The sequence below is a fragment of the Vicia villosa genome, linkage group LG2 (genome assembly GCF_029867415.1).
Source record: "Vicia villosa cultivar HV-30 ecotype Madison, WI linkage group LG2, Vvil1.0, whole genome shotgun sequence".
NCBI lineage: Eukaryota > Viridiplantae > Streptophyta > Magnoliopsida > Fabales > Fabaceae > Vicia > Vicia villosa.
In genome coordinates, this window is record NC_081181.1 from 168512335 (window position 1) to 168538020 (window position 25686).

A 25686-nucleotide genomic window follows, 5' to 3' on the forward strand; every position below is an offset into this window, starting at 1 on the left:
CCCGCACCCGAACTATCGGGTGGCACCCGAACCCAAACCCAAACCCAGTCAATTCGGGTTTTCACCCGTTGACTCGGGTTCGGGTGCGGGTGGACCCCGTGGGTTTGGGTCTGTTTGCCATCCCTAAATATACAATCAAAGAAATTAAATTAAAAGAAACGTGTTTATATTAAAAGGAAAAAAATTATAATATATACTAAAATAAGGAAAGTCAAAATTAAAAATAAAAAGTTGCTAAAGATAAAAATTAGGCCACGTTATTAGAATCTAATCTTATCTAACACAACACAGTTACCCAACTTAACCAATTGTAGTGTTGTACTTTTCCAAAAACCAAACCCTATTCACCTTTTCACGCCTATATAAACCACCACACCCTACAACATCGTAACAAACAACTACATCAACAAAAAAATTCACGTGTGAAACAAAGTGTTGCTAGAGAGAGCTTCATCACAAGAAGAGAAAAAAAAACATCGTCAAGAAAATCAAAAACATCTCAAAATTTGAATGGCAACACGCGCTGTCCCACAAAAAATCGTGAAGAATCTCCGTTTCAAAGCAACCACCAAGCCACTCAACTCCTCTCATCCTTCAACGGCCGCCGTCGCCGGCGCCGTTCTCGAGAAACAATCGCCGCCACCACCACCGTCGCAGACACTACCGTCTATCGACTTAAACAATGCCGAGAAACTATTCTCGACTGTGCCAACATCCACGCTCATTCGATCCTCGGCCGTTCTGCATGCAACGGCGGTAGGACCGATGGTGGACGTTGGAATATGGGCTTTACAATCGAGGTTGTTGCAAAACGGAATTATGAAAGATGCGGTTATGGCGGTTACAAAGAAAACATTCTTTGAACATTTTTGTGCTGGAGAGGATGCTGATGCTGCTGGACGGAGTATACGGTCGGTTAACGATGCTGGCTTACGTGGCATGCTTGTCTATGGTGTTGAAGATGCGCACGATAACGATGGTTGTGATCGTAATCTTAATGGCTTTCTTCATTGCGTTGATGTTAGCAAATCGCTTCCTCATTCTTCTGTAAGTTTCTAATTTTGCCTCATTCTTTTTTTTTTTTTTGGTTTACTTTTCATAATCTTGATTAAATCATTGTTTAAGGTTGATTAGGTTAATTAAAGTTTGTTAATTATTTTAATAAAAAAATGAGGTTTTCGTCAAATTAGTTTGGTGTGATAATGTAGCGTGTAAAAGTGTTCATTCTGTTTTTTTACAGATAATTGGAATATTTCCTTTGTTTTCTAAACAAAAATTGATTCTGAGAATCTTTTTGTTTATGAATATCCCAAATTTTTGTGGGCGAATATAAGAGAATTTTTTTCTCTAGTTTTTTTTTTAATAATTTAATGGTCAAAAATTTACCCTTTAAAAATAAATAATTAAAAATAAATTAATGAGATGTTGCATGTTAGAATCCACACACCCCTACAGTCAAATATTTCAATAATTATCCATTGAAACATCATTTACTAATATACTAGTATTTACTGATGTATAGTATTTTTGGATATATTGAAAATCTACCCATATTTACTAATGGTATTTTATGATATCTTGAAAAGTATAAAGTATATGTTTTTGTTCATACCAAATGTTTGGTTTATTATTATTCGGCGTGTGTTGAACTTTTTGTGAAGAGTTGGCAACAAGTGTCACTATGCATGAATATGTATCGCCAAGTAAGAAATGTCATGTAGAAACTTTATATGCCAATTCAAGTCATGCCAATTACATTTTGGTCCTTTTAAATTCCTTTTAAATTGGAATTATGTGTTAAAAAGTGATCACATTTTGTCTTATATTACAGAATAATTTTACATACAATGTTGGTCCCACTTAACTAAATGACAAATGTGGTTGGCACTGCCACTGTCTCATTAAAATTGGAAACTAGCATCTCCAATGCATGTTTGATATGTGGAGTTTTTAGTTCTCCAACTTAATAAAAGTAGAATTTTGATAATTGGTGGAGTCAGCGATATATGTGGACTTCCAATACATTTTGATAATGTAGAGTTAATAGAGCCCACTAATCGAAGTTAGTTCTTCCATTTGGGTCCACTAATTCTTTTTTATTTGGTTTTGGACAAAAAGTCCTAAGTACTAATTTTAATTTTTACACTTTTTAACTAAGAGTTATAATTATTTCACTTTCAAAATGGTTTTATTAAATCACTGTATCATTTGTGTCCGTAAAACATATCAGTTTATAGTTGTGTATAGACATCAGAGACAGTAATATATTTTTTTTTTTGTATTTCTTTATCTTATATATAATTTTTTATTTGATGCGATAGGTGAGTTTTGTGATTGTGAAAATCACTGCAATATGTCCAATGGCATTACTAGAAAGAATGAGTGATCTTCTAAGATGGCAACAAAAAGACCCTTCATTTGTTCTACCATGGAAACAAGATTCTCTACCAATTTTCTCTGAATCAAGTCCATTATACCACACTCAGACAAAACCAGAACCATTGACACAAGAAGAAGAACATGATCTTCAACTAGCAAACCAAAGATTACAACAACTTTGTCAAAAATGTGTTGAATCAAACAAGCCGTTACTAGTTGATGCTGAACACACTACAGTTCAACCGGCTATCGATTACTTCACGTATTCTGCTGCGATTGTTCATAACAAAGATGATAATCCTATTGTGTTTGGAACAATTCAAACTTACTTGAAAGATGCTAAAGAGAGATTGTTGCTTGCGACACAAGCTGCTGATAAAATTGGCATTCCTTTGGGATTTAAGTTGGTTAGAGGTGCTTATATGTCTATGGAAAGTAAAATAGCTGAATCGTTTGGATATGGTTCGCCGATTCATGATAGTATTCAAGATACTCATAATAGCTTCAATGATTGTTCGTCTTTTTTGATGGAGAAGGTCGCTAATGGACGTGGCTCTGTCGTTCTTGCTACGCATAATATTGAATCAGGTACTACTTAGATTAGATAAAAACACAGACACCAGATAAAACACTAGCGTGGGGACACAAAGAAAATGTAATATACATAGGTTAGACACCGACACCAGACACATCACATCTCTAAACACCAGACACATCTTTAATTTGAAATATCAGTGCTATATTTGAAAAAACCAAGAATTGAATTGACGTGAACAATGAATTTATCTTGTGTAGGGAAATTAGCTGCTGCAAAAGCATATGAAATTGGGATTGGAAAAGTGAACCACAAGCTTGAATTTGCACAACTATGTGGAATGTCCGACGCACTTTCATATGGTTTGAGTAATGCAGGATTTAGGGTTAGCAAGTATATGCCGTATGGTCCGGTTGAGATGGTTATGCCATATCTATTGAGAAGGGCTGAGGAGAATAGAGGTCTTTTGGCTGCTTCCGGTTTTGATAGGCAACTCATAAGGTAAAAAGTTCAATAACTAGAAAGATAAAAGGCATGACTTTTTTTATTAGCTTGTGACACAAGAAACCTTTATTCATTTTGATGTTTTGTTGACAATAGCTTTTGGTTTGTTTTGTTTATGTTTTTGCAGAAAGGAGTTGGGAAGGAGAATAAAGGCTGCAATATTTTAAGAGATGCAATAGTTATCTAAGTATTCTGTTTACTTATAAATTAGAGAATTCAAAATTATGGTGAAATTTAGTTTATGGCTTGTAATGAAATAAAATTTTACTTTGTTGACATTTTAAATGTGGAGTTTTGAGTTGAGTGTTAGCATATATTTTGTCAAATTTGAGTTATTTATGTTAATTCATTTTAGGTAAATGTATAGTCTTGCAAATTCCACTCAACTAGACTCTTTCTACTATTAAAATAAAGAATTTTATAAATAATAAAGTTTCATGCACTTAAATTTGTATTAAATTTCTTAAATTATTTAGTTGAATCATTAAAAAATTAATAAATAATAATTTTATAATTTTGTTAAGTTATTAAAAATTAAAATTATTTAAAGGAAAGGGTTAATTTAAAAAAAATGAGATAAAATTATATTCTATTTTATCCGATTTCAGAGAATTTACTATAAAGTTGGCTATGGAATAAAATTAGGTTAAACTTTTATTTTATCCAAATGATTAAATTATGATATCTATTGCTAAAACGTACTCCCTCCGGTCTCAAATATAAGCAACAAAAAAAAATCTATGGTCTTAAATATAATAAAAAAAACTATATTTATTACATTTAATGTCACTATTCCAAATATACCCCTATAATTTTTTGTATTTTAAATGTTTGTAACAATTTCCAAAGCAAAAAATAGGGGTAAAATTAGAAAGAGGGTAAGAATTAAATGCATAGAGACATCCTCCTTAAAGGATGAGCTTTTTGTAAATTTGCTTATATTTAAGATCGGAGTGAGTAAAATTGAACAAATTCTAGGAAGTAAAATTCAATTTGATCAAACTTATACAATGAAATTTAAAAAAAATAGTACTCCATACAATTATATAAATATGTTATGGAAAATCTATTTATGGGTCCAAAACATAAATAATTGATGGCCCTATATATCTTATTTTCCAGAAAAATCACATGCATTGGTTGGTTGGCTCCATAATAGCTAGCTTTAGCTATGGAGACAATATAACAAATTGGCTATAGACTTACATATCTAACCAATCATATATGAGATTTTTTGACACCATTAATTTCTCATATAGAGGACCTACCTAATTATAATTCCCTCACTAATAAAAGAAAACAACCAAAAAGAGAAAATTGATAAGATGTATATGGGCCTAACCTCCACTCATATCTAATAATTAGGATATAGGGGTGTATTATTAATTTGAACAGGATACATTGCATTTTTTATTACCTAATTTGGGAAAGAAAGAAAAAAAGTGGTATGCGAAAACAAAATTCATTAGGTACCCTACCAATTAAACAGAGTTGGATTTGGATTCATCATGCCGGAAATTGCTAAATACCAAATTCAGTACATTATCAGAACTATCTAATTAATCTGAAAGCATCCAAGTTCAAATGCTGTCAGTGCAACTTGATCAGGACAATTGTGGAATCATGAATAATTTATACACCAATGAAAAAAAAATTGATTTAGATCAATTAGTAAGTAATAATTAAATTAAATGAGTATAAACGATTGTTAAAGAAATGATATGTGAACTAATTTTTATTAGGGTTTAGGGATGGCAATGGGTAGGGTACTAGAGTACCCGTCTCGTCTCCATACTCGCAGTTTAAAAAAATCCACGTATCTGAGTCCAAACCCGCGTGGGTATCAATATTTATACTCGTACTCGTATTCTGTGGGTACCTTAATGCCCATATCCATATCCGCTTACCCGCATTTATAGTAAAATTAAACCATTTAATTACAAAATATCATATAATTTAAGTCTTTTTAACAATATTAAAAAAATTATGCATGTTATTGTTGAGAAACAAATAAACACTTTTATTAAAATGTGTAATGATTTAATAGCGATATATTTTTAAAAAATGTAGAAACATGCATTTTTTATATAATAATATAAATGATATTATAGAAATATGTAGTGCGGGTATGGAGCAGTGTGGGTAGTAAGGTACCCGTGCCCGCACCCATACCCGTATATTTAAATGGGTAATTATCCGTGCCCGTACTCGTACCCATTTTTGCGGGTTTTTACCCTACCTGATATGGGTATTTTTGTGGGAACTCACTGGAATGGGCCAAATTGTCATCCCTATTAGGGTTGAATAAATTACTTAAAAATTAAAATTCCTAAATTCAAAATAATTTAGAAAGTACATAAAATGGATATGTTTAGTGTGTCAATGACACGTTTTTTTAAAGAATAAATTAATTAGAAGAGAAGAGCACGAAAATATGTAGCTCTATAAGATTCTTTTTATAAGTGTTAATATATGGCGATCAATGTAATTAAAATGTATTATGAAAAAAAATATTGATTTAAAATAAATTTTGTATTGATAAATTTGTAAGTGTTATGACCTCTCAGTACAAATTCTAGATTATTAGAGCCATATTTTTCTAGGAACTAGAGTGTATAAAACAAAATAAAAAAGTGAACACAGACAGTTAATCTCTAATTAAGTATATAACTAATAAAATAATCAACTAAGAATATTAATCTCTAGCTAATTAAAAATAAAATTAGGGTTTATACTCCAAAACGACCTTTAATCATTCTAAGTTTGTGTAGTCAAATAGAAAATGGGGGTTTGGTGAAAATATTTGCAACTTGATTATGTGAATTTATTAACAAATCATTTATGACTAACATTTTTTTTTGACACCTTTAATTTCTCATTTAGAGGACCTACCTAATTATAATTGTCTTAGTAATAAAAGAAAACAACCAAAAGAAAAAAATTGATAACACAACACGTACAAGGATATACTAGGTGTATTGTAAATTTGAAGAGGACAGATACATTGCATTTTTTTTTATTAGCAAAAGCCGTATATGAATAAAAACACTCATTAGGTACCCTCACCAATTTTATAGAGTTGGAATCACGCTGGAAACTGATAAATGTTAAATTCAGTGCATTATCATAACTATATAACTAAGGCTTAATTGTAATTTTGGTCCCCCTATTATCATTTTTTTTGAGTTTTGGTCCCCCTATTTTAAAATCCTGAATTTTAGTCCCTTTATTTTAGTTTTTTGAGGATTTTAGTCCCCTTCCAAATTCGAAGGCAATTTTTAATGAAATTGAACTCACATTGATGACATGTTCAACATAAATCTTAAATAAAATTACTTTTTTTTTAACATTTCACAGCTGAACTGACAGTGACACATCATTAATATGAGCGTCATTTCATTTAAAATCGTCTTCGAATTTGCAGGGGGGCCAAAACCCTTAAAAAACTAAAATATAGGGACTAAAATTCCGGATTTTAAAATAGGAGGACCAAAACTAAAAAAAAATGATAATAGAGGGACCAAAATTGCAATTAAGCCTATAACTAATTTGAAAACATCCAAATTTAACACACCAAATTAATTTAGCTAGGAACGGATGTCTTCATCTAATCAAACAAAATTATTACTTATCATGTCACCTTTTAAATTATCTTATTTTAAAATAAATTAAAAGTTTTAATTAATTTATACTAAAGACACTAATACCCAACTATTTATTACGAGTATCTAAGAATTTATCTTTTCAAATGCAAATAAAAATAGTGGCTTAGAATTTTTTTAAGAAAGAGAGAGAGAGACTTAAAGTATGAACAATTCTCTAAGCAATTTGATTAACTCAAAATTTCTCGGAACTTGCTAGGACTTGGGGTAGGTAATCAAAACTACTCCCTCCGGTCTCAAATATAAGCAAATTTACAAAAAAAAACTTACCCTTTAAGGAGAATGTCTCAATGCATTTAATTCTTACTCTCTTTCTAATTCTACCCCTATTTTTTGCTTTGGAAATGGTTGAAAATATTTAAAATGTAAAAACTTGTAGGAGTATATTTGAAATAGTGACATTGAATGTAATAAATATTGATTTTTTTTCTTATATTTAAGACCATAGATTTTTTATTTTTTTTTGCTTATATTTGAGACCGGAGGGAGTACTTCAGTCTCATTCTATGTTGTCAAAATTACTTTTAGATATTAAAATTTGGATTCTCTCAAATCAAACTTATCCACAAACTTAATTTCTTAGTGCTTAAGGATTAGTCTAGATATCACAATGAGTTTAGTGGTAGTGCACTGTCAATATAAAAAAGTATTATAAAGACATCTAATCAGATTATTTTAAAGTGCCAAATCATTTCAGTATTTTAAAATTTAAAGCTGACTTGATAAGATACATGGTTGTCATTGATTGACAGTGTAAAAATAATTTACACTGTCAGGATACATCCTTTTTTCTCTATTACAATCCACAATGTTTCTTATTAAGATAAAATAAAACATAGACGAAACAAGAAATAATGTTCATAGGGTTGCCATAAATTAAAATCTGGAATCTTCCATGTTGATACAAACCATGAGCAATTGCAGAAATGGAAAAAACAACATAAATTAATAATGAGAAATGTTAACTAGTGCTCATATGGCAATGATTAAGAATTTAAAATAGTAAATTTATCTTGGTAATATACGTATTTAATGTCTTGAAAATTAAAATATTAAATTTTCTATAAAATATTTTCTTTTTTAGAATGTTTAACTATTGCCCTGAGAACACTAGTTAGCAAGACTCATTAATAATAATCTTTCATTTGACATACATAAATACATAAGATTGCAAAGATTTTTGGTATCTTAAAATTAGCATTACATCTCTTCATCAAGAGATCTTTGAGAACATTTTAACATCTTTAGAATATCATCTTCGATCTCGTAATTATCATTTGCAATCGAATGTGAACGATAAGATAATTTCACGACCATTTAATTGTTAGAGTATCGCAAGAGATTCTTTAATGTGGAATTCAGATCGACAAGTGGGTGATTTGTAAACCTACATTCAAGAGGGAGCATCTCGATGTTGAAGTAGACAAATGCATGATACGAATATTGAGACATTTTGGGGTGTTTTAGTTAACAACATGAAGGGCGTCCATATTTATACAAGTTTTAGATCTATATGGACATTAGAAACTCAATCATGTTTCATGGGATATTCTAAATATTGACATCCGGAATCTTTCAACGCATATTAAATGGGGTGCGTTAGGAGTTTAAAATCCTTATTTATTCCTTAGAAACAAAACATATGACAAATAGAACTTGTTTTTTACATAAAAAATACAAACATAACTTGCCCTTAGAAAGGCGACTATGTTTAACATCAGTTAGCTTGTCGGTTATATGAGTTTATTTCAGGTATAATCAAATTATTATTTCTTATTATGTTAGTTCTATTTATTACATTATTTTTGATCATCTGAGTCTTTGTTATAGTGTTGTACTGGATATACGAGCATTTCCCGTCCATTTTTAAGGCGGATTATTGTTACCATTGTTGAGTCCCCGCGGGCCAGGAGATGGAGGGGAAGGCATGCACACCCAGGGGGTGTTGTTGAGTACATGAGGAGGATTGATGTCCTGACTGTAAACGATGTCGTCTAGACACACTACACATGTCATATAGTGTATGAGGAGTTAGATGACGCTACACTTTTTGGTAATCTACAATGGAAAAGGTTAATGGCTAGACACTTGTCTGAGAAGTTTCTGCGCCGGTTTGAATATGTTCAAGACATCCCACAATCATTCCCTGTTATTCCATCTGAGGGCATTGATAGTTGGTTTCATTGTAACATTATCAATTTTGCACGTGCCTTTAGAGATCATGCAGTGGAGGTTTAGTTTCTTGCGGAGTATGTGGATGGGTATTTGGAGTGGTTTCTGACTGCATCACACCCTCGCATCATCCCACCTAGGTAGCGTGAAGATGATCCCGGACCTTCTTATGTTGGATCTTCATATGATGAATCTTTTCATGCTGGTGTTAGGATACCTTCAGATAAGGTGTTGCCACGTCCATCGCCTCCACATGGTGCATATGACTCTCAACGTCTGCATATGATAGCAGTCATTATGAATAACCTCATGAGTTTGGTGAACCCAGATGACAAGATTTTTAGTTTGGCATTGCAGGGAACACACATAGCCCATGGGAACTTATTTAGACATTATTATTACTTTTATATTATGTGTAGTATTACTTAAATATTTGCACAACATTGTTTATTCGATAACATTTTGACACTTTCATTGATGCATGATGAACATAACTTGACATTTGATAAACGGTTACACAACTTAGACAGACAATTACATAACTTAAGAAAACAATACTAAATAATAAAACATAAACGTTACTAGATGATTTTGAACGTTTCAACATCTTGTTAATGTCGTCAATAGATCTAAAAACTGTCAAATCGAACTCGGTCGGCCCCTTTATTAGCCTATGGTGATATGATCTCCACATAACTTTTAAATCGTCATTGGTCTTCAACTCGATATGATTTCTCCAAGAGCAACATAGATATTATTGAAATATGATTTCTCAAAGTTCCATGTTAACAAAAGCTACTTCGTGATAAACCAAACTCACCAAAGATGAAAATACCCCACACCGGCCTAATTCCTAGATTTTGAGTAGGTGAAACGGGATGTATGTTTTTTATTAAGTGGCATAGATTTTAACTTTCAAATTGAACTTGAATCAAAAGATCATCAGAAACATAGGTGATACTAATTCTGTCAGAAAATGGAAATAAAAGAAAACATAAACACAATGTTCTTTGTCTTAATGGAGAAATGTAGAATCCAACAAGTTAAGCCTTCATGGAATTCTCTACTGAACATTGAAACAGATCTACTTTGCAGTTGCTAATGTTTGTGACAGCTATTGCCAATTTCTGATTGACCTAAAGGGAGAATTTGTATAGGAAAAACAATAATTCTCTACTGAACATTGAAACAGATATACCTTGATTAATTTTGTAAACATGTTTTCAGTGGTATTATAGAAAAGAAATTTTTTTCAACTACTAAGAATATGTTTATAGTTACATTGAGAAGTTGTAATCTGCGCAATAAGTCTCAGGCTCAGATTTGTAGCTTAAGAGAAATCACGAAGTTCTAAGCATAGCATGCATATATGGATTAGTGGAAAACCAATCATACATGCGACAAAGGCCTATACTAGTGCATTTCTAATGAGGTTTATTCCCCAACCTTACCAACAAAACAAAAATAATGGGGGAACAAAAAATTCCTTAAGTTACAACTGTCCAACATCAACAACCAAGAATTTTACTATGAACGCTTCAGTACAGTGTAAAAAGCTATGAATCTACAAAAGCCAGTTGATGGTAATGTTACCAAGCCAAGTGAACAATGGAAACTGAACCAAAGCAATAAAGAGCAAGAGATAGTGATGTTTGCTCGAGTCGTAACTTCTGACCTCTGCGAAAAGGACCCGCTTCATTGTTTTTACTAAGAATACTCCCATGCATAAACAGGTCCATGGCATTAAAAAGTAGTAGGAGTAGCCGGATATTATTCTTCCAAGAACAGCCAAACAAATGCCAGTGAAAGTATATCCAGCATATGCTATGATGTCGAGTAAGGGAGCTTCACCGCTTCCCAATGAAAGTAATGTCACTTTAAGCAGTGCAGCTTGCATAAACCAACCAAGCAACCCCTTGATGAATAACAAGTTCAATGCTTCTGGACTAAACCTGGACATAAATACAGCATCAGTAAGAAACCACAGCAAAACAAACTACATAAACATCTTAGTTAAGTGATTATCATATAAGTGTTTATGTATAAACTACTTCTATAACAAAAATAAGATAAAGTCAAATGTTTATGTTGGTAGATAAATAAGCTCAAATGAGTTAATCCAAACAGGTAATAAATGAGTTTTATGAAGTGAAAGATCAATCCAATTGTTAAGACTACTTTACAGAATTAAGGTTGAGGAAGAAGAATCGTACTTTCCATGAAGACCCAATGAGAGGCCAGCAAGAACAACGTAGGTTCCAAATGCCATTAATGGAATGTAAAGGTCTGGTGCATTAATGTCATATATCGGTGGTTTATAGGAGAGCCTACCACCAACTGGTTCAGTTATTCTAGTCCAATGACCCTGAGCCATAAAACAAACAAAATAAGAGCAGCTTGAAGATGAAATAAAATAATGAAATGGAAATTTGAGACAAATGCAAAGAGTTTGAAGCTGTTACTAACCCTGTGCAGAAATGGAAACAAAACCACCTTCAATTTGTTCTTAACATAATGATCATTCACTTGAAAGTAGTATTGGGGATCAGAGAAATACCGACTTATCTGTAATTCAATACAGAAGATTCATTTAACAACAAAAACCTTGACTTTATACCTAATTTTTACTTGATCTTTTAAGATAGAAAATCAAGGTACATTAAGCTTTTAATGTCATGTTTAAGCTACATTTATTTTTTCCATAGTAGAGTCTACATTGATTGATATGCAACTAATCAAGATCGACATAGAAACAAGGGTGGGAGCTCCCCTTTAGCGACCTATTTTTCACAAGGGATCAAACCAGGGAGACCTCTCTAAAGTGTGCCCTATACGTATTTTCTCACTTGCATATCTAGCATGCTTCCACTAGGTAACCTATAATATGAAGATGTAACCTTACAAACATCAACATTGATTGATATGCAACTAATCAAGATTGATATAGAAACAAGGGTGGGAGCTCTCCTTTATAGATCTATTTTTCACAAGGGATCAAACCAGGGAGACCTTTCTAAAGTGCGACCCTATACGTATTCTCTCACTTGCATACCTAGCATGCTTCCACTAGGTAACCTATAATATGATAAGAACATGTAACCTTAAAGGAAATTAAATTACTAGAGGCAGAAAAAATCGAACAAGTTCTTACATTGCTTTGGACATACTCAGAGCTAGATCCTAATATTTTTCCTCCATATGCACCCAATCCACCTCGAATAAGTCCGGAACCAGCAACTTGAAATGCACTTCCAAAAGGATTTGGTTGGGTGTTTAGTGGAGGTTGCACCCCGGGTTGGGATCCAATATTATTATACATTCTTACTGCCACACAAAAGAAGTAATCAGAAACAAATTCAATGTGCAGTAAAATCAGCAACAACACAACAACACATAAAAATACCAAAAACATGTAAATCAAAACCCTAAAAGATGTAATCAGAAACAAGTTCAAATGTACAATAAAATCAGCATCAGCATGGATAAAACAAAATCAGACTAAATCCAAAGGGAAAAAAGCAATGAAAATTAGGGTTGCATTCAAATCTGAAACGATCTAATGAGCAATATCTAGATAGAGAAAAAGGGGGCGAAATCGATTATGGATCGAGGGGGAGCAATGTGGAGTAAAATCAATGGGGAAAAGAGGGTTTGGAATCTGTGAAGAGAAGAACGAACCTGAAAAGAAGATTGAGAAGAGGAATGATGAAAGTGATGGCGGTGGAAAGGAAAAAGTGTGGTTTCCGGCAAAATGGAAGTGTGAGATCTGAGAACCCGGAAAAACTCTAGAGGCCAAAAATCAAAATGCTTCTCTTCCTTTATTTTCTTTTTTTTATTCTTTTTTTTTTTTTTCTCGGTAGAACGTCTTCTCATTTTATTTAATATTTATTTTATGCAAAAGTGTTGGTTAATTAGATTTTAATTTTTCTTAAGTTCTTTAAATTTAAATTAAATATATTTGTTTTGCATTCTAGAATCCGAATTAGATGGAGGTTGATGGTGAGGATTCTTAAATTTGTGGTCCTGATCTCCGATACAATAATGTGGGAGTGGACATTTAAGGTTAACAATTTAACGCTCAAGTTAGTTTAGAGTTTAAGATGAGTGTAGTAAAAAGTAGATATTAGAAAGTGTACCTTGAATAGTTCGAGTGATGACTTTTATACCTTGGGTCATTTGGAGTGGATTACCATTGGTTTGGGTCTTGACTTTTTGGGTTTTTGGACGGGCATAGAATAGTTGCCTCCAAGGCTTGTCGAACGGTACTAAGTTCATTAAATGTCTTCCCCTGCATTTAAGTGTTTCCTTGAGGTGACTAGTTAAGGCATAACGCTACTTATAGTGCTCTCGAATTTATTTATGTTTTCAAGGAAGAATTCAGCCGTCGATTTTATATATATATATGTGTGTGTGTGTGTGTGTGTGTGTGTGTGTGTGTGTGTGTGTGTGTGTGTGTGTGTGTGTGTGTGTGTGTGTGTGTGTGTGTGTGTGTGTGTGTGTGTGTGTGTGTGTGTGTGTGTGTGTGTGTGTGTGTGTGTGTGTGTGTGTGTGTGTGTGTGTGTGTGTGTGTGTGTGTGTGTGTGTGTGTGTGTGTGTGTGTGTGTGTGTGTGTGTGTGTGTGTGTGTGTGTGTGTGTGTGTGTGTGTGTGTGTGTGTGTGTGTGTGTGTGTGTGTGTGTGTGTGTGTGTGTGTGTGTGTGTGTGTGTGTGTGTGTGTGTGTGTGTGTGTGTGTGTGTGTGTGTGTGTGTGTGTGGGGGGGGGGGGGGGGGGGGTTGTTGAATGTTGATGAAAATTTTCACAACTCCTGAAAGTTAGTTTCTATTTGCAAGCTTCTTCTTCTCTTTCTTCCCAAGAATATTTACCAGAAGAGTTGCAGCTTCTTGCTCAAAGCTTCCATTTCTCTCTATTACATTTTCTTTTCTCGTCAGCTTCCTTTTACAAAGTGTCATTCTTACCTCAAGCTTTTGATACTTTCATCATTTCCTTTACTTCAATCAATAAGAGTGATAGTCCTATTAGCCTAGCTAGAGATTTTTGAGAGCGATGTTTCTCTTGTTACAAGAACATGAGCATCTCTTGGTTCAAACCTGTCCCTTTTCGTATATGATCACCTAGGCCCTAAAGGTATATCCCTAAGTGATGATTCTGATTTGGAAATTTTATTTGTGGGCTCTCAGGATGAGGGAGTTCCTCTAGTGATCCTTCTTTCAATGCTCTCTTGTCAGACAATGACACTGAGGAGGATCATGCAGTTGCTTCCATGTCTCGTTCATCTCGTGGTGCAAGAACTTAGACTACTCCCACTATGTCAACTTTGAAATGCGGATTGCTAGTCTGAGAAGAGAACTTGTTAGGGATTATAGTCAAGTTTATAAAAATAAAACCACAGTCATAACCCCAGTGATGCCGACACCAAGGTCCATCTTGAGTGCAAGGGTCGGCCTAAGGGAATTTCATGGCTGAAAACTTCCATACATTTTAAGTTTGATGAGTTATCCCTAAAAAGGGTTACATTTGTGGTGCCTATTCACGCGATCAAATATAACTGAGTGGTAGCGGAAATAGTAGGGACTCTACCTGCTTTCAGTATTGAGGCAATTACAAATGCAGCCAACATCGTGGTTGACTGTCCTTTAGACTAGTCGGCCCTTCTGGTGGATTCAGGAAAAAGGATGTGCAACTCTTTTGACGGGCGTTCGGTTCTGTTTTATGAGTGGTTGTTTACCAAGATTGATTTGTGGCTTCCTTTATTTTAATTTAAGGTGGCCATACTGAAGCACTTGAAAATTTCCCCTCTCAATTTCAGTCGGATTATTTAGCCAACATGATGTTGTTCTGATTTTGGACCGGTATAGGTCTTAGAAACATTTTCCTCGATTGTTTTTCAACTTGTTCTACATTATACATGCTTCCCAAAAAGATATTTGGGATCAGGGGCTTATTCAACTTCGTCAAAATCTTCATTGGCTTAACTCTTCACTAGCGACTAGAGCGACTTCCTGAGGCGTTTGATGTTGGTGAGGCCTCGTACTCTAGAGGCCCATCTTTCCTTCTAATCTAACTTGGTTGAGTCCTCTCGTTGTTGCAAGAGCAGGTTTGTGAACTACTGGTTATGGCCTCATTTCCACTTTGCAGCTCATTCTTACAACATCAAATTGGATTCCCTCCATGCTTAAGAGGTTATGATGAGGGGGATTTGGAGTCTCTGTACTAGAGACTTGGTTATGAATAAGGGTTTGGGTCCAACAAAGTGTTATGTTCCTTGCAGAGGAAAAAGTTGATTGACACTTGTGTTATTGTGTTGGTCGCTCAAAAAGGAAAGAAGTCTTTGGTGGGGGCGGAGTCCTAGAGTTTTTTTAACATATGTGCATGTACTTTATAGATAAAATGGACAAGTTTCAAATGATCTACTCGATTTCCTCCACTCAGAGCATCAAACCCGGTCCTATTAGCTGTGTTGTAACACCCCCTTTACAATTCATGCATCCTCATCCGATGTCAAGGCTACTACAACTGCCCCTGTGGTTGACCAACTTACTACTGTCGATGTCACTCTATCTGTGGAAGATCAGCCACGACCTTCTACTGCTCTAGCAAAGAACGGCCGAAAGAAACTTCATATATCATTTCAGTAGTGTCTCATATTTCCTTGGCATATTTTCAATTATAAACATAAAGGAATTGATTAACAATATAAAGACATAACTAGAAAATTTTTAGCTTTGAAATTAGCTTCAAACTTTCTTTTTTCCTCTACGGTCTAGAGAAAATTGGGTTTATGTACTACTTTTCTATTTGTGCAGTGAGTATGGATAAACGAACCGTTAATTATAGTTTCCCAAAATTATAAATAAAAAATTTGAATGAAAACTTTCAATCTAGCTTTCTGTAGTTCATACCTATCACCATTAAACAGTGGAGATTTGTTTAGGAAATATCTCTTGTTAAAAGTGGTGTTAGAAATCATCTTTCCAACTTTCTCCTGAGACAATTATTCTTTGAACAAGAGATGGACTCTAATACCACTTGTTGGACATGTGACTCTAATACCACTTGTTGGACATGTGACTCCACACACAATAGAGAGGTAAATTGTAGGAGTTTTAAAATATGACAGTTTAAACTAAATTATTTTTCTAATCACATTTGAAATAAACTTTTTGTATGTCAACTCTCTTACATCAGAATATTTCTTGTTTGCTTCAAACCATGATGTAAATATTGATTCTGTAACAATTGGGTTTTTCCAAAACAGTATTAATACGATCAAATTCAATGTAATATGCTAAATTTTCACCCTCATAGTGAAAAAAAACTTTCTACAGCTAGTTTTCTCCCATGTATTGGAAAGGAAAAGATTCTCCAATCTACTTCACTTGGAGAAACATATATTCAATCAATGTATTATTTTATCATAGCAATATTTTGTTGTTTTGTGGGGATTTCCATCATCACTTCGAACAATGGAAGCAATGATTCTATCCCTTTATTAATTTACTTAAATAAGTACTTAATTAATTGATGTACTTTGATTGCATCATTCCATGTGTATGTGAGTTTGGAACTTCACCAACAATTTTGGATTATATGGAATAACATTCCAATTATCCAATTGGATTCCATTCTTTGCAACAGTGTGTCCATTGTTCTTTCTTTTATACACTTGAAACCCATCCTTGTCAACAATTGTTTTAGCTTGAAAATCTTTGGGAAAGTATATATAACATTTACCATCTTTCATACAATGTGCATATCGGTTTCCACTTCCGCATGACCCATGAATCATGTGAGATTTGACTAAGTTGTACATATCTTAATCAGTGTGTTCATTTGGAATTTGAGCTGAAATGATTCGATCAATATCGGTTGGAGTTGAATATTTGTTTGATGGATGTAGACAAATTAAAATGTGGGCATTAGTAGAAGGGTACTCACATCATAAGGGGGTTAACCTTGATGATCTTTCCTCTCCAATCATCATACATACTTCTATCAAGGATGTGTTAGCCTTAATAGCCAACCGAGACATGCATTTATAGTAGATAGATGTGAAGATATCATTCCTCCATACTAATCTAGATGATCATTTTTACATGGAGCATCCAGAGGGAGGGATTTAGTGTCACTAGATATGGAAAACTAGTTTGTAAATTGAAGAGGTCTTTGTATGGTTTAAAGCAATGAAATGGTACAAGTTCTTTTATTCATACATGCTTCAAATTGACTATAGAAGGTGTGAGTATGACTGTTGTGTTTATGTTATGAGCCTTGATGGTGACTCTTTTATTTTCCTATTACTATATGTTGATGATATGGTGATTCTTGCCAACCATTTAGAAGATGTAAATGAAATAAAAACAATAATGGGATACGAGTTTGACATGAAATACTTAAGTGTTGCTAAGAAGATTCTTGGTACAGAAACTCACATGGATATGAGTGCTAAAAAATTATGGTTCTATCACAAAAGCTATGTAGAAAATGTGCTAGACAAGTTTGACATGAGTAATTCGAAGTTTGTGAGTACTCCATTGACGAATCACTTTAAGCTCTCATTGGACTAATGTCCAAAGAAAGATGCAAACGTTGAGTATATGTCAAAGGCTTCATATGTCAGTGTTGATGATTGTTTAATGTATTATATGGTTTGCACTATACTAAATTTTGCACAAGTTGTAAGTCAAATTTGTAAGTTTATATCCAAAATAGAAAAGGAGACAAGTGGATTTTCAAGTACTTGAAAGATCAACGAGTTATGGTATCATGTTTAGCTGTGAAGAGGGTGACCGTTCAGTTGTAGGGTATGTTAATCCATATTATACTAGTGATATAGATGATATGAGGTCTACAACATGGTATGTCTTTACTTTAGAAGGAAGACCTATTTGATGGAAATCATCGATTCAATCCATAGTGGTCATGTCAAGAACTGAAGCAGGGTACATGGCGGCAAGTGAAGCGGCCAAAGAAGCCTTATGATTCACAAAATTGGTGAGAGAGTTAGGTATTGGGAAAGGTGGAGTTCGGTTGCATTGTGATAGTCAAAATGTCATTTATTTGTCATGTAATCAGGTGTATCATGTCAAGATCAAACATATTAATGAAATGTTTCACAAGATAAGAAAGTAACTTGCATTTGGCCAAATATTAATTAAAAATGTTCATACTTTAGAGAATGTAGTTGATATGTTGACCAAATCAGTTATTAGTGACAAGTTCAAGTACTGCTTAGATTTATTACACATTTCTCAATATTAAGCAAGATTGTACCTTAATAGTTGTCAGGATGTGATCATCTTGTAGCAAGTCTTGATAGATGTTTGATATTCTCTGAAGAAGAAATTGTTGAGTGTGACTTATATTATGTTGAAAGTTCAAATGGGTCTTAGGCCCAAATGTTTGTTGTGCATAGGTAACTAGGGATGCGACTAAGGTATTATTATAAAATGATTCTAAATATTATATATATTGTTTGTAGCATTGTAACTGTAATTGACCTTTGCTTATTAGACATAAATCAAGGAGCTACATATGCTCTATATAATTATAGAGATATATATCATTGACCAAACTACGTTAATAAAAATCAATCATCTTCATTGTTTTTTACTTTTGTTTTTCTTTAATTTATCGTTCTAATACCAATCCACCTTGCACATAGTACATCTAATTTCTTTTAAGATCCTGTCTTTTTCATTCCAGCAAAGCCCGCTCCAAGTGAATTTGTGTAGTAATCACTTTCACGGGAAGAAAATCATTTATCGAATTAGCAAAATTTACACGTTGGTGTTGCATGGAGCATAGTGTATACACCACTATGAGAGAAACAATATTAAATTGAGCATAACTTTTTTTTGACATAGATATTGAGCAATGAGCATAACCGAAATTTCATTTGTTACTTGTTGATCTTTCACTATCTCTTTTATTGATTAAATCTATATAAATTCCTCTAAAATTTTCACACAATTTAAGGAGACTTATATAAATTTTAATCAATAAAGAAAATCATATATAGAATTCCTCTGTCCATAGATCTTTCTAGTCCTACATGATATTGTTAAAGTGAGTGAAAGGGAACAGCTGACTTGGAAAGTTGATGATAAGAACCACTCTAGCAATAGTCACAATCCATTATTTTCTTCATTCTTTCACTAAATATAGTGATGCTACAACTTTTTCTTTTTTGACAATCCTAGTGGCGCTACTTTCACTACTAACATTCTAAATTCACTATAAATAAATGTACAAATTCCACTACTGAAAAAATTAAAAATTAAAGCAAAAGCATGCTTCTTTTTCTTTAATTCTCTTTAATATTGACCAAAAAAATGTTTAAACATCCTATTGGTATATGAAAAATGCATGCTTTCAAGTTTAATTAATAATTGAAACGTTATCCAATCTTTTGAACTTTAATAATTTGTCTTATCATTTTCATTTCTTCATTCATAAGAAATTGAAACTGATAAATCATAACTGAAAAATGATGAATCTCCCTATAGATTTTCAATATATATTGTGACCCTTAAACACTGATCCACAAGAAGAAGAAAAAATGTATGTGACTAGGCCTTTGTCTATGTACAGAAAATCTCCGAGTACAGCGGAGATACCGCCACCAGATGCACCGTATTCAGGCTATCTAGTGATCACAGATGAAGAAGCAGAAGATGAAGACACTTGTTGTTGGCGTATATGTCGCCGGAAGAATGTGAAGAGGCTACCTTTTCCTCAGGATAAAATGTTCTCGGTTTTTCATCCATCAGAGAATGAACAGGCTTCAAGTGTTAAGGTTTGGTTTCTTCCTGTTCCTGATCATGCTTTGTCTTCCAACAGATACTATGTCATCAGAGCCAAAGGCAGACACAAAGGGTATGTATGTAATTTGGTTTGTTTACTATAGTTTTTGAATTTATCGAAATTTCAGAAATTTTATGAAATGTGTTATAGGATTCTTTTTATTGGTGTCACTCTTAAGTCTTTGGAGGCTAGGTTAGTCACGACTTATCGTGGCAAAATAAATAAGAGTACCATTTAGACATGATTTAATCGTGGCAAGTTTGTGATAATGTATTTAGCCACGTGGCAAATTTGGATCATGTGATGTAGTCCATCTTGGACACCCTTAAAAATGATTTGTTTTTTTATGTGTATGAATTTGTGAATTTGATAGAATTATAGTGTACAATGTAATTCTGGCGAAATAAGAATTCATTCATATTCACAATGTTGAAACTTTTGTGATTTTGTAGGAAAGTATACAAATGTTCAAGAGAAGGTGACATAGTGAGTTGTTGCTTCAACAAAATCTTGAATGACAAAAGTCCAAAGCCATTCAATCTAAAAGACTTATACCAAATTTTCAAGATTCATACTCATCAAAGTGGTGGATTTTTCGCAAAGTCAATTACACCCGACGGAATTCCACCAAAATTCCTAAGAAAAAAAGGATGGAAAGTTAGAATTTCAGGTTCATATAGATCATGCAAACTGAATGAAGCTCTAGGTGTTGATGTTCCTCTAAGAGAAAAGCTTCCAAGTTTAAACTTTCCTATCTCAAGAAAAAGGTCACCAAATTTAGTTGTAGGAAAATGGTACATTCCATTTATATTTGTGAAAGAAAATGGAAGAAAAGTCAAACAACAAATGAAAAAGTCAATGTTTTATAATATGACACTAGAGCAAAAATGGGAGGAGATTTATTCATGTGGAAGAGATTATGATAATGAGAATGAAAGTGAAAGCAATGTTGTGAGTATGAATGTATTTGTTGAAAGAGAAAAGGTATTGATATGTGGAATGGAAGCAACAAAGAATGGAAGAGTTGATAATAATGGTTTTATATGGTTTAGAGTGTATAATCCATATGATAAGAGAAGGGTTAGTGTTGGATTAAGTTCAGCAATTATTGATAATATGAGATGGGTGGAGGAGCAAGGTGGTTGGGTTTATGGTCATGGGAGAGAAAGAGATGTGAGTGTGAAAGAAGAGGTAACATGTCAAAGTGAATGGAATAGGTTTGGTTGTTATGTTTTGGTTGAAAGTTTTTGTATTAGGACATTAGATGGGAAGTTTGTTTTGAGATATGATTTTAGGCATACTCATAAGATCAAGTGCAAATGGGAGTAAAAAAGTTCATTATAGTTTGATGTTTACTCTAAATATTAAGGACATAATAAATTAATGATTCTTGCCTTTTTAAGAAATTCAAGTGTGGTTTATGGGAAGCAAGAAATCATAGTGAACAACACAAAACCTAATAACAAAGTGGTTTTGAAAAATGTTATATGATGTATTTTTTATCGATGAAGAATATTATTAGATATTTTATGTTCAAATAACCTAGGTGAATTTTTTTTTGTTAGTTTAGTGGTTGAAATTTCATTATTTAAAAGTGAATAAGTGAAATGTCGCAGGTTCAAATTTATATATCTTCAAAATGATGTCCATGCAGAGCTACCGCACTACCAATTAAGCTCCATTATCTGGACAAATTTAATACTTAGTATGTATGAATTGAATTGTAAAAATAAAAACACTAAATTGAATGGTTGGACCACTAAATCAGTAACTTCTCATCATACAACATGTTTGTCTTTAGTGAAAGACTAGTAATAGTTGTAGAAGTCAATGTATCCATTTTAGTACAATTCACAGTCTACATCTCAACAACTCTTAGGACTATATCTTTTAATAGCATTTCATTTCATTTCATGGTTTGATGAACTTTGAAGGATTCATTCCAAACACAGAACCCAAAATGAACGCTCTCACTACTTTTTCATCACCTTACTTCAACTGTCAAGGTGAGTATTTTTTTAGTTAATTTAACTCTTAATCTTCAACATAGTTTGAGGTTCTTAATATGTTTTATAATGTCTATACTTTGAAGACTCCCGTTAATACTTTTCATTCTATAATAATTGATTTATTTTTTACTTCAGTTGAAAAGCAATGGCCTCAAAGATTTGCTTTGAGTATAAAGCCAATGCATTTGAGACATTCAAATGGCGGCAAAGTTAGAGCAACTTTGAATACTAATACTAAGTCAATTGAAATTCCTCATCAATGGTACAATCTAGTAGCAGATCTTTCAATCAAACCACCACCTCCATTGAATCCCAGCACTTTTGAACCAATCAAACCAGAAGACTTGTCACCTCTTTTTCCTGATGAGTTAATCAGACAAGAAGTGACAACTGATAGATTCATAGACATACCGGATGAAGTTGTTGATGTTTACAAACTTTGGCGCCCAACTCCTCTCATCAGGTTTGACTGCTATCTACCATATGCCTAAGGTTTTAAATCTTACTTGTGTCTTGATCAGAGCCGTTTCAGTTTTTAAGAGGCCCATTGTAGATTAGTCGCATGTTAACCATGACAAAATAAATAAAGGTCTTATTTAACTATAGTTTAACTGTGACAAACAATTTACGAAGTCTTTAACCTTGACAAATTTTGGACACTGTGCGGTAGCACGCTTTGCAAGCCTTCAAAGACGGACCTGATCTTGATCTTTGATGTTGCAGAGAATTGAGATCAAATATGATGTTAACCGCGCCAAAAAGAACTGAGTAGTGACGGAAAGTTCCCAAACTAAAAGTGAACTGCAAGTCAGTACTCGGTTCTTTTTGGTTTGATTCGATTTAACAGTTCAGTTCGATTTTATTTTTTTGAGTTCTAGCTAAATGAATCTTATATATATGTTTTTCTTGTGAATTTAGAGCCAAGAGATTGGAAAAGCTTCTTGACACACCTGCAAGAATTTACTACAAATATGAAGGTGTAAGTCCAGCAGGGTCACACAAACCGAACTCAGCTGTTCCGCAAGCATGGTATAACTTACAAGAAGGTGTCAAGAATGTTGTGACGGAAACTGGTGCTGGACAGTGGGGAAGTGCATTAGCCTTTGCTTCTAGCATATTTGGCCTTGGATGTGAAGTATGGCAAGTACGCGCTTCATACGATTCGAAACCGTATCGAAGATTAATGATGCAAACATGGGGTGCAAAGGTACATCCATCTCCATCTATGCTCACTGAAGCCGGTCAAAGAATTCTACGACACGATCCAACAAGTCCCGGGAGTTTAGGCATAGCTATATCAGAAGCCGTGGAAATCGCTGCTAAAAATCCTGATACGAAGTACTGTTTAGGGAGTGTACTAAACCATGTTTTACTTCATCAAACTGTTATTGGAGAAGAGTGCATTAAACAAATGGAAGCTATTGGAGAAACTCCTGATGTGATCATAGGGTGTACTGGTGGTGGCTCCAATTTTGCAGGACTTAGTTTTCCTTTCATTAGAGAGAAGCTTAATAAAAGAATTAATCCAGTGATTAGAGCAGTTGAACCTACAGCATGTCCTTCATTAACAAAAGGGATATATGCTTATGATTTTGGTGATACAGCAGGGTTGACTCCTTTGATGAAAATGCATACACTTGGCCATGACTTTGTTCCTGATCCAATTCATGCTGGTAACTAGTTCTATATGCTAAGAAAGTTTCTCGCAAATTTATATATATTTTTGTTTAGACACCTCAACTATAAAACACCGATACAGATACAAAAACCAGACACAACTGACAGTTATGCATCAATAATAATCTGAAGTATATACACGTGTCGGTGTTAAACTCTGACATGTATTGAACATCAGACACTTCTTCGGTCTAATGTGTTGATACCACATAGCCCCCTCAATATATCTAAGGATCCGTTTTTCATGTTATATTTGTTGGCATATCTGGTGTATTGACATTTTTGTTTACTTGTAGGGGGATTGCGCTATCACGGTATGGCGCCATTGATCTCTCATGTTTACGAGCTGGGTTTAATGGAAGCGATTTCAATTCCACAGACCGAATGCTTTCAAGGTAGTTAAGGATCCGTTTACTTTCAATTTTGCAACTTTTGGATACACTGATATGTAATGAAATTGTCCATTTTGATTACAGGTGCTATACAGTTTGCAAGGTCTGAAGGGTTGATACCAGCACCTGAACCAACTCATGCAATTGCTGCAACCATTAGGGAAGCTCTTCATTGTAGAGAGACTGGAGAAGCCAAAGTTATTTTGACAGCAATGTGTGGACATGGGCATTTTGATTTGCCAGCTTATGAAAAGTATTTGCAAGGTAATATGGTTGACCTGTCCTTCTCAGAGGACAGGCTGAAAGCTTCACATGCCAATATTCCTCAAGTGACATCTTGAGTTGGTCCTCGTTCTAGTAACAAAAGAGAAAAATTCCTTTAACCCATCATTTGGATCTCATTTCTTATTTAGTGGAACTTATACGATTTTCATTCAATAAGAATGTATTGAAATATGTGTATTGAAGAAGATGTTTTGAGGTTAAACTCTAGTATTTATGCTCGCAAAAACTTTATTTTCAGTCAATAAAACTAGATTTATACTTGTCCGGTTGCCAGATTTGATGCTATTTATTTATTTTTATTGGGTGGTTTAAAAATGTACTTGGAGATCTAACTAGTAGTTCATCATAAGATTGCTATGTATTCCTTAAAAATGTATTTGGATTTTGGAGGTCTAAAATTTATTTTTATTGGGTGGTTTAAAAATGTATTTGGAGGTCTAAATTTTGAAGTTTAAAGACTTTGCTTGGATTGTTTGGACCCTAAGGTGTGTTTGGATTGGCGGTGGGGAGAATTGATTCTAGCGGAATTGAGTTTGATAGAATTGATTCTAACATAATTGATTTTAGCAGAATTGATTTATGTTTGGATACATTTATGTAAAAGTGAGTTGAACAATAAATTTCAGTGTAAAAATTACCCAGAATCAATTCTGGAGGCAGAAGCTACAAATTGTAGCTTCAAGTAGAATCAATTCTGGAGGCAGAATCAATTCTACTTTTGTCTAACCAAACATATCAAAATCACCCAAAAGCAATTCTACATCTCTAGAATTGCTTTTGGCCATTCCAAAAGCTAATCCAAACATGCACTAAGTCAATCTTGGTTAAATGATAATTTATATTTAAATATATTTATCTAAAAATGAGTTAAATAATAAATTTAATTAAAAATATAATATCAAGTAAATCTTAAATAAAAATAGAAATAAATTTTAGAGACAAAATCAATTTTATTTGAAAACAACACAAAATATATACAAATCAATTTTTCATATCCATATCAATTTTAAGTGCTAAAAAAGTGAAACGAATTGTATGATAAATAATCATTTGACACTTAATTAGATTGATGGTAAAGAGTAATTTTGATAGAAATTTCAATGAATTTCAAAATTTTTTTTATTAAGTATTTTTTGTTATTTAATTAAAAAATGTATAAAATTTAAATAAATTTTGTGACACTTAATTAAAATAAACATCAATATTTTATGACAACAAAATTTGTCAGCATTTTACAATTTATAAATTTTTTTAATTCTCTTGAAAAA

The 25686-nt window shown here is 33.3% G+C and overlaps 4 protein-coding genes across 4 annotated transcripts; 3 read left to right on the forward strand and 1 right to left on the reverse strand.

The window, feature by feature from the left end:
• Nucleotides 1-370: 370 nt before the first annotated feature.
• LOC131652889 (proline dehydrogenase 2, mitochondrial-like) lies at nt 371-3721 on the forward strand. Its single transcript, XM_058922876.1, has 4 exons — nt 371-1047; nt 2322-2967; nt 3175-3415; nt 3546-3721. Exons 1-4 carry the CDS (start codon nt 511-513, stop codon nt 3583-3585), a joined length of 1464 nt encoding a protein of 487 aa, XP_058778859.1. The 5' UTR covers nt 371-510; the 3' UTR covers nt 3586-3721.
• A 6923-nt stretch (nt 3722-10644) lies between these two features.
• On the reverse strand, nt 10645-13089 carry LOC131647372 (uncharacterized). The gene is made up of 5 exons (XM_058917271.1): nt 12931-13089; nt 12404-12576; nt 11719-11817; nt 11466-11617; nt 10645-11204 (listed from the first exon to the last, which is right to left on the reverse strand). The coding sequence occupies exons 2-5, from the start codon at nt 12569-12571 to the stop codon at nt 10817-10819; spliced, it is 807 nt and encodes a 268-aa protein (XP_058773254.1). The 5' UTR covers nt 12572-12576; nt 12931-13089; the 3' UTR covers nt 10645-10816.
• A 6526-nt stretch (nt 13090-19615) lies between these two features.
• On the forward strand, nt 19616-21401 carry LOC131652892 (uncharacterized). Its single transcript, XM_058922878.1, has 2 exons — nt 19616-20127; nt 20508-21401. The coding sequence occupies exons 1-2, from the start codon at nt 19811-19813 to the stop codon at nt 21382-21384; spliced, it is 1194 nt and encodes a 397-aa protein (XP_058778861.1). The 5' UTR covers nt 19616-19810; the 3' UTR covers nt 21385-21401.
• Nucleotides 21402-21919: 518 nt separating this feature from the next.
• LOC131652891 (uncharacterized) lies at nt 21920-24717 on the forward strand. Its single transcript, XM_058922877.1, has 5 exons — nt 21920-22061; nt 22200-22527; nt 22983-23737; nt 24038-24136; nt 24218-24717. Exons 1-5 carry the CDS (start codon nt 21977-21979, stop codon nt 24472-24474), a joined length of 1524 nt encoding a protein of 507 aa, XP_058778860.1. The 5' UTR covers nt 21920-21976; the 3' UTR covers nt 24475-24717.
• The last annotated feature ends 969 nt before the right edge of the window (nt 24718-25686 follow it).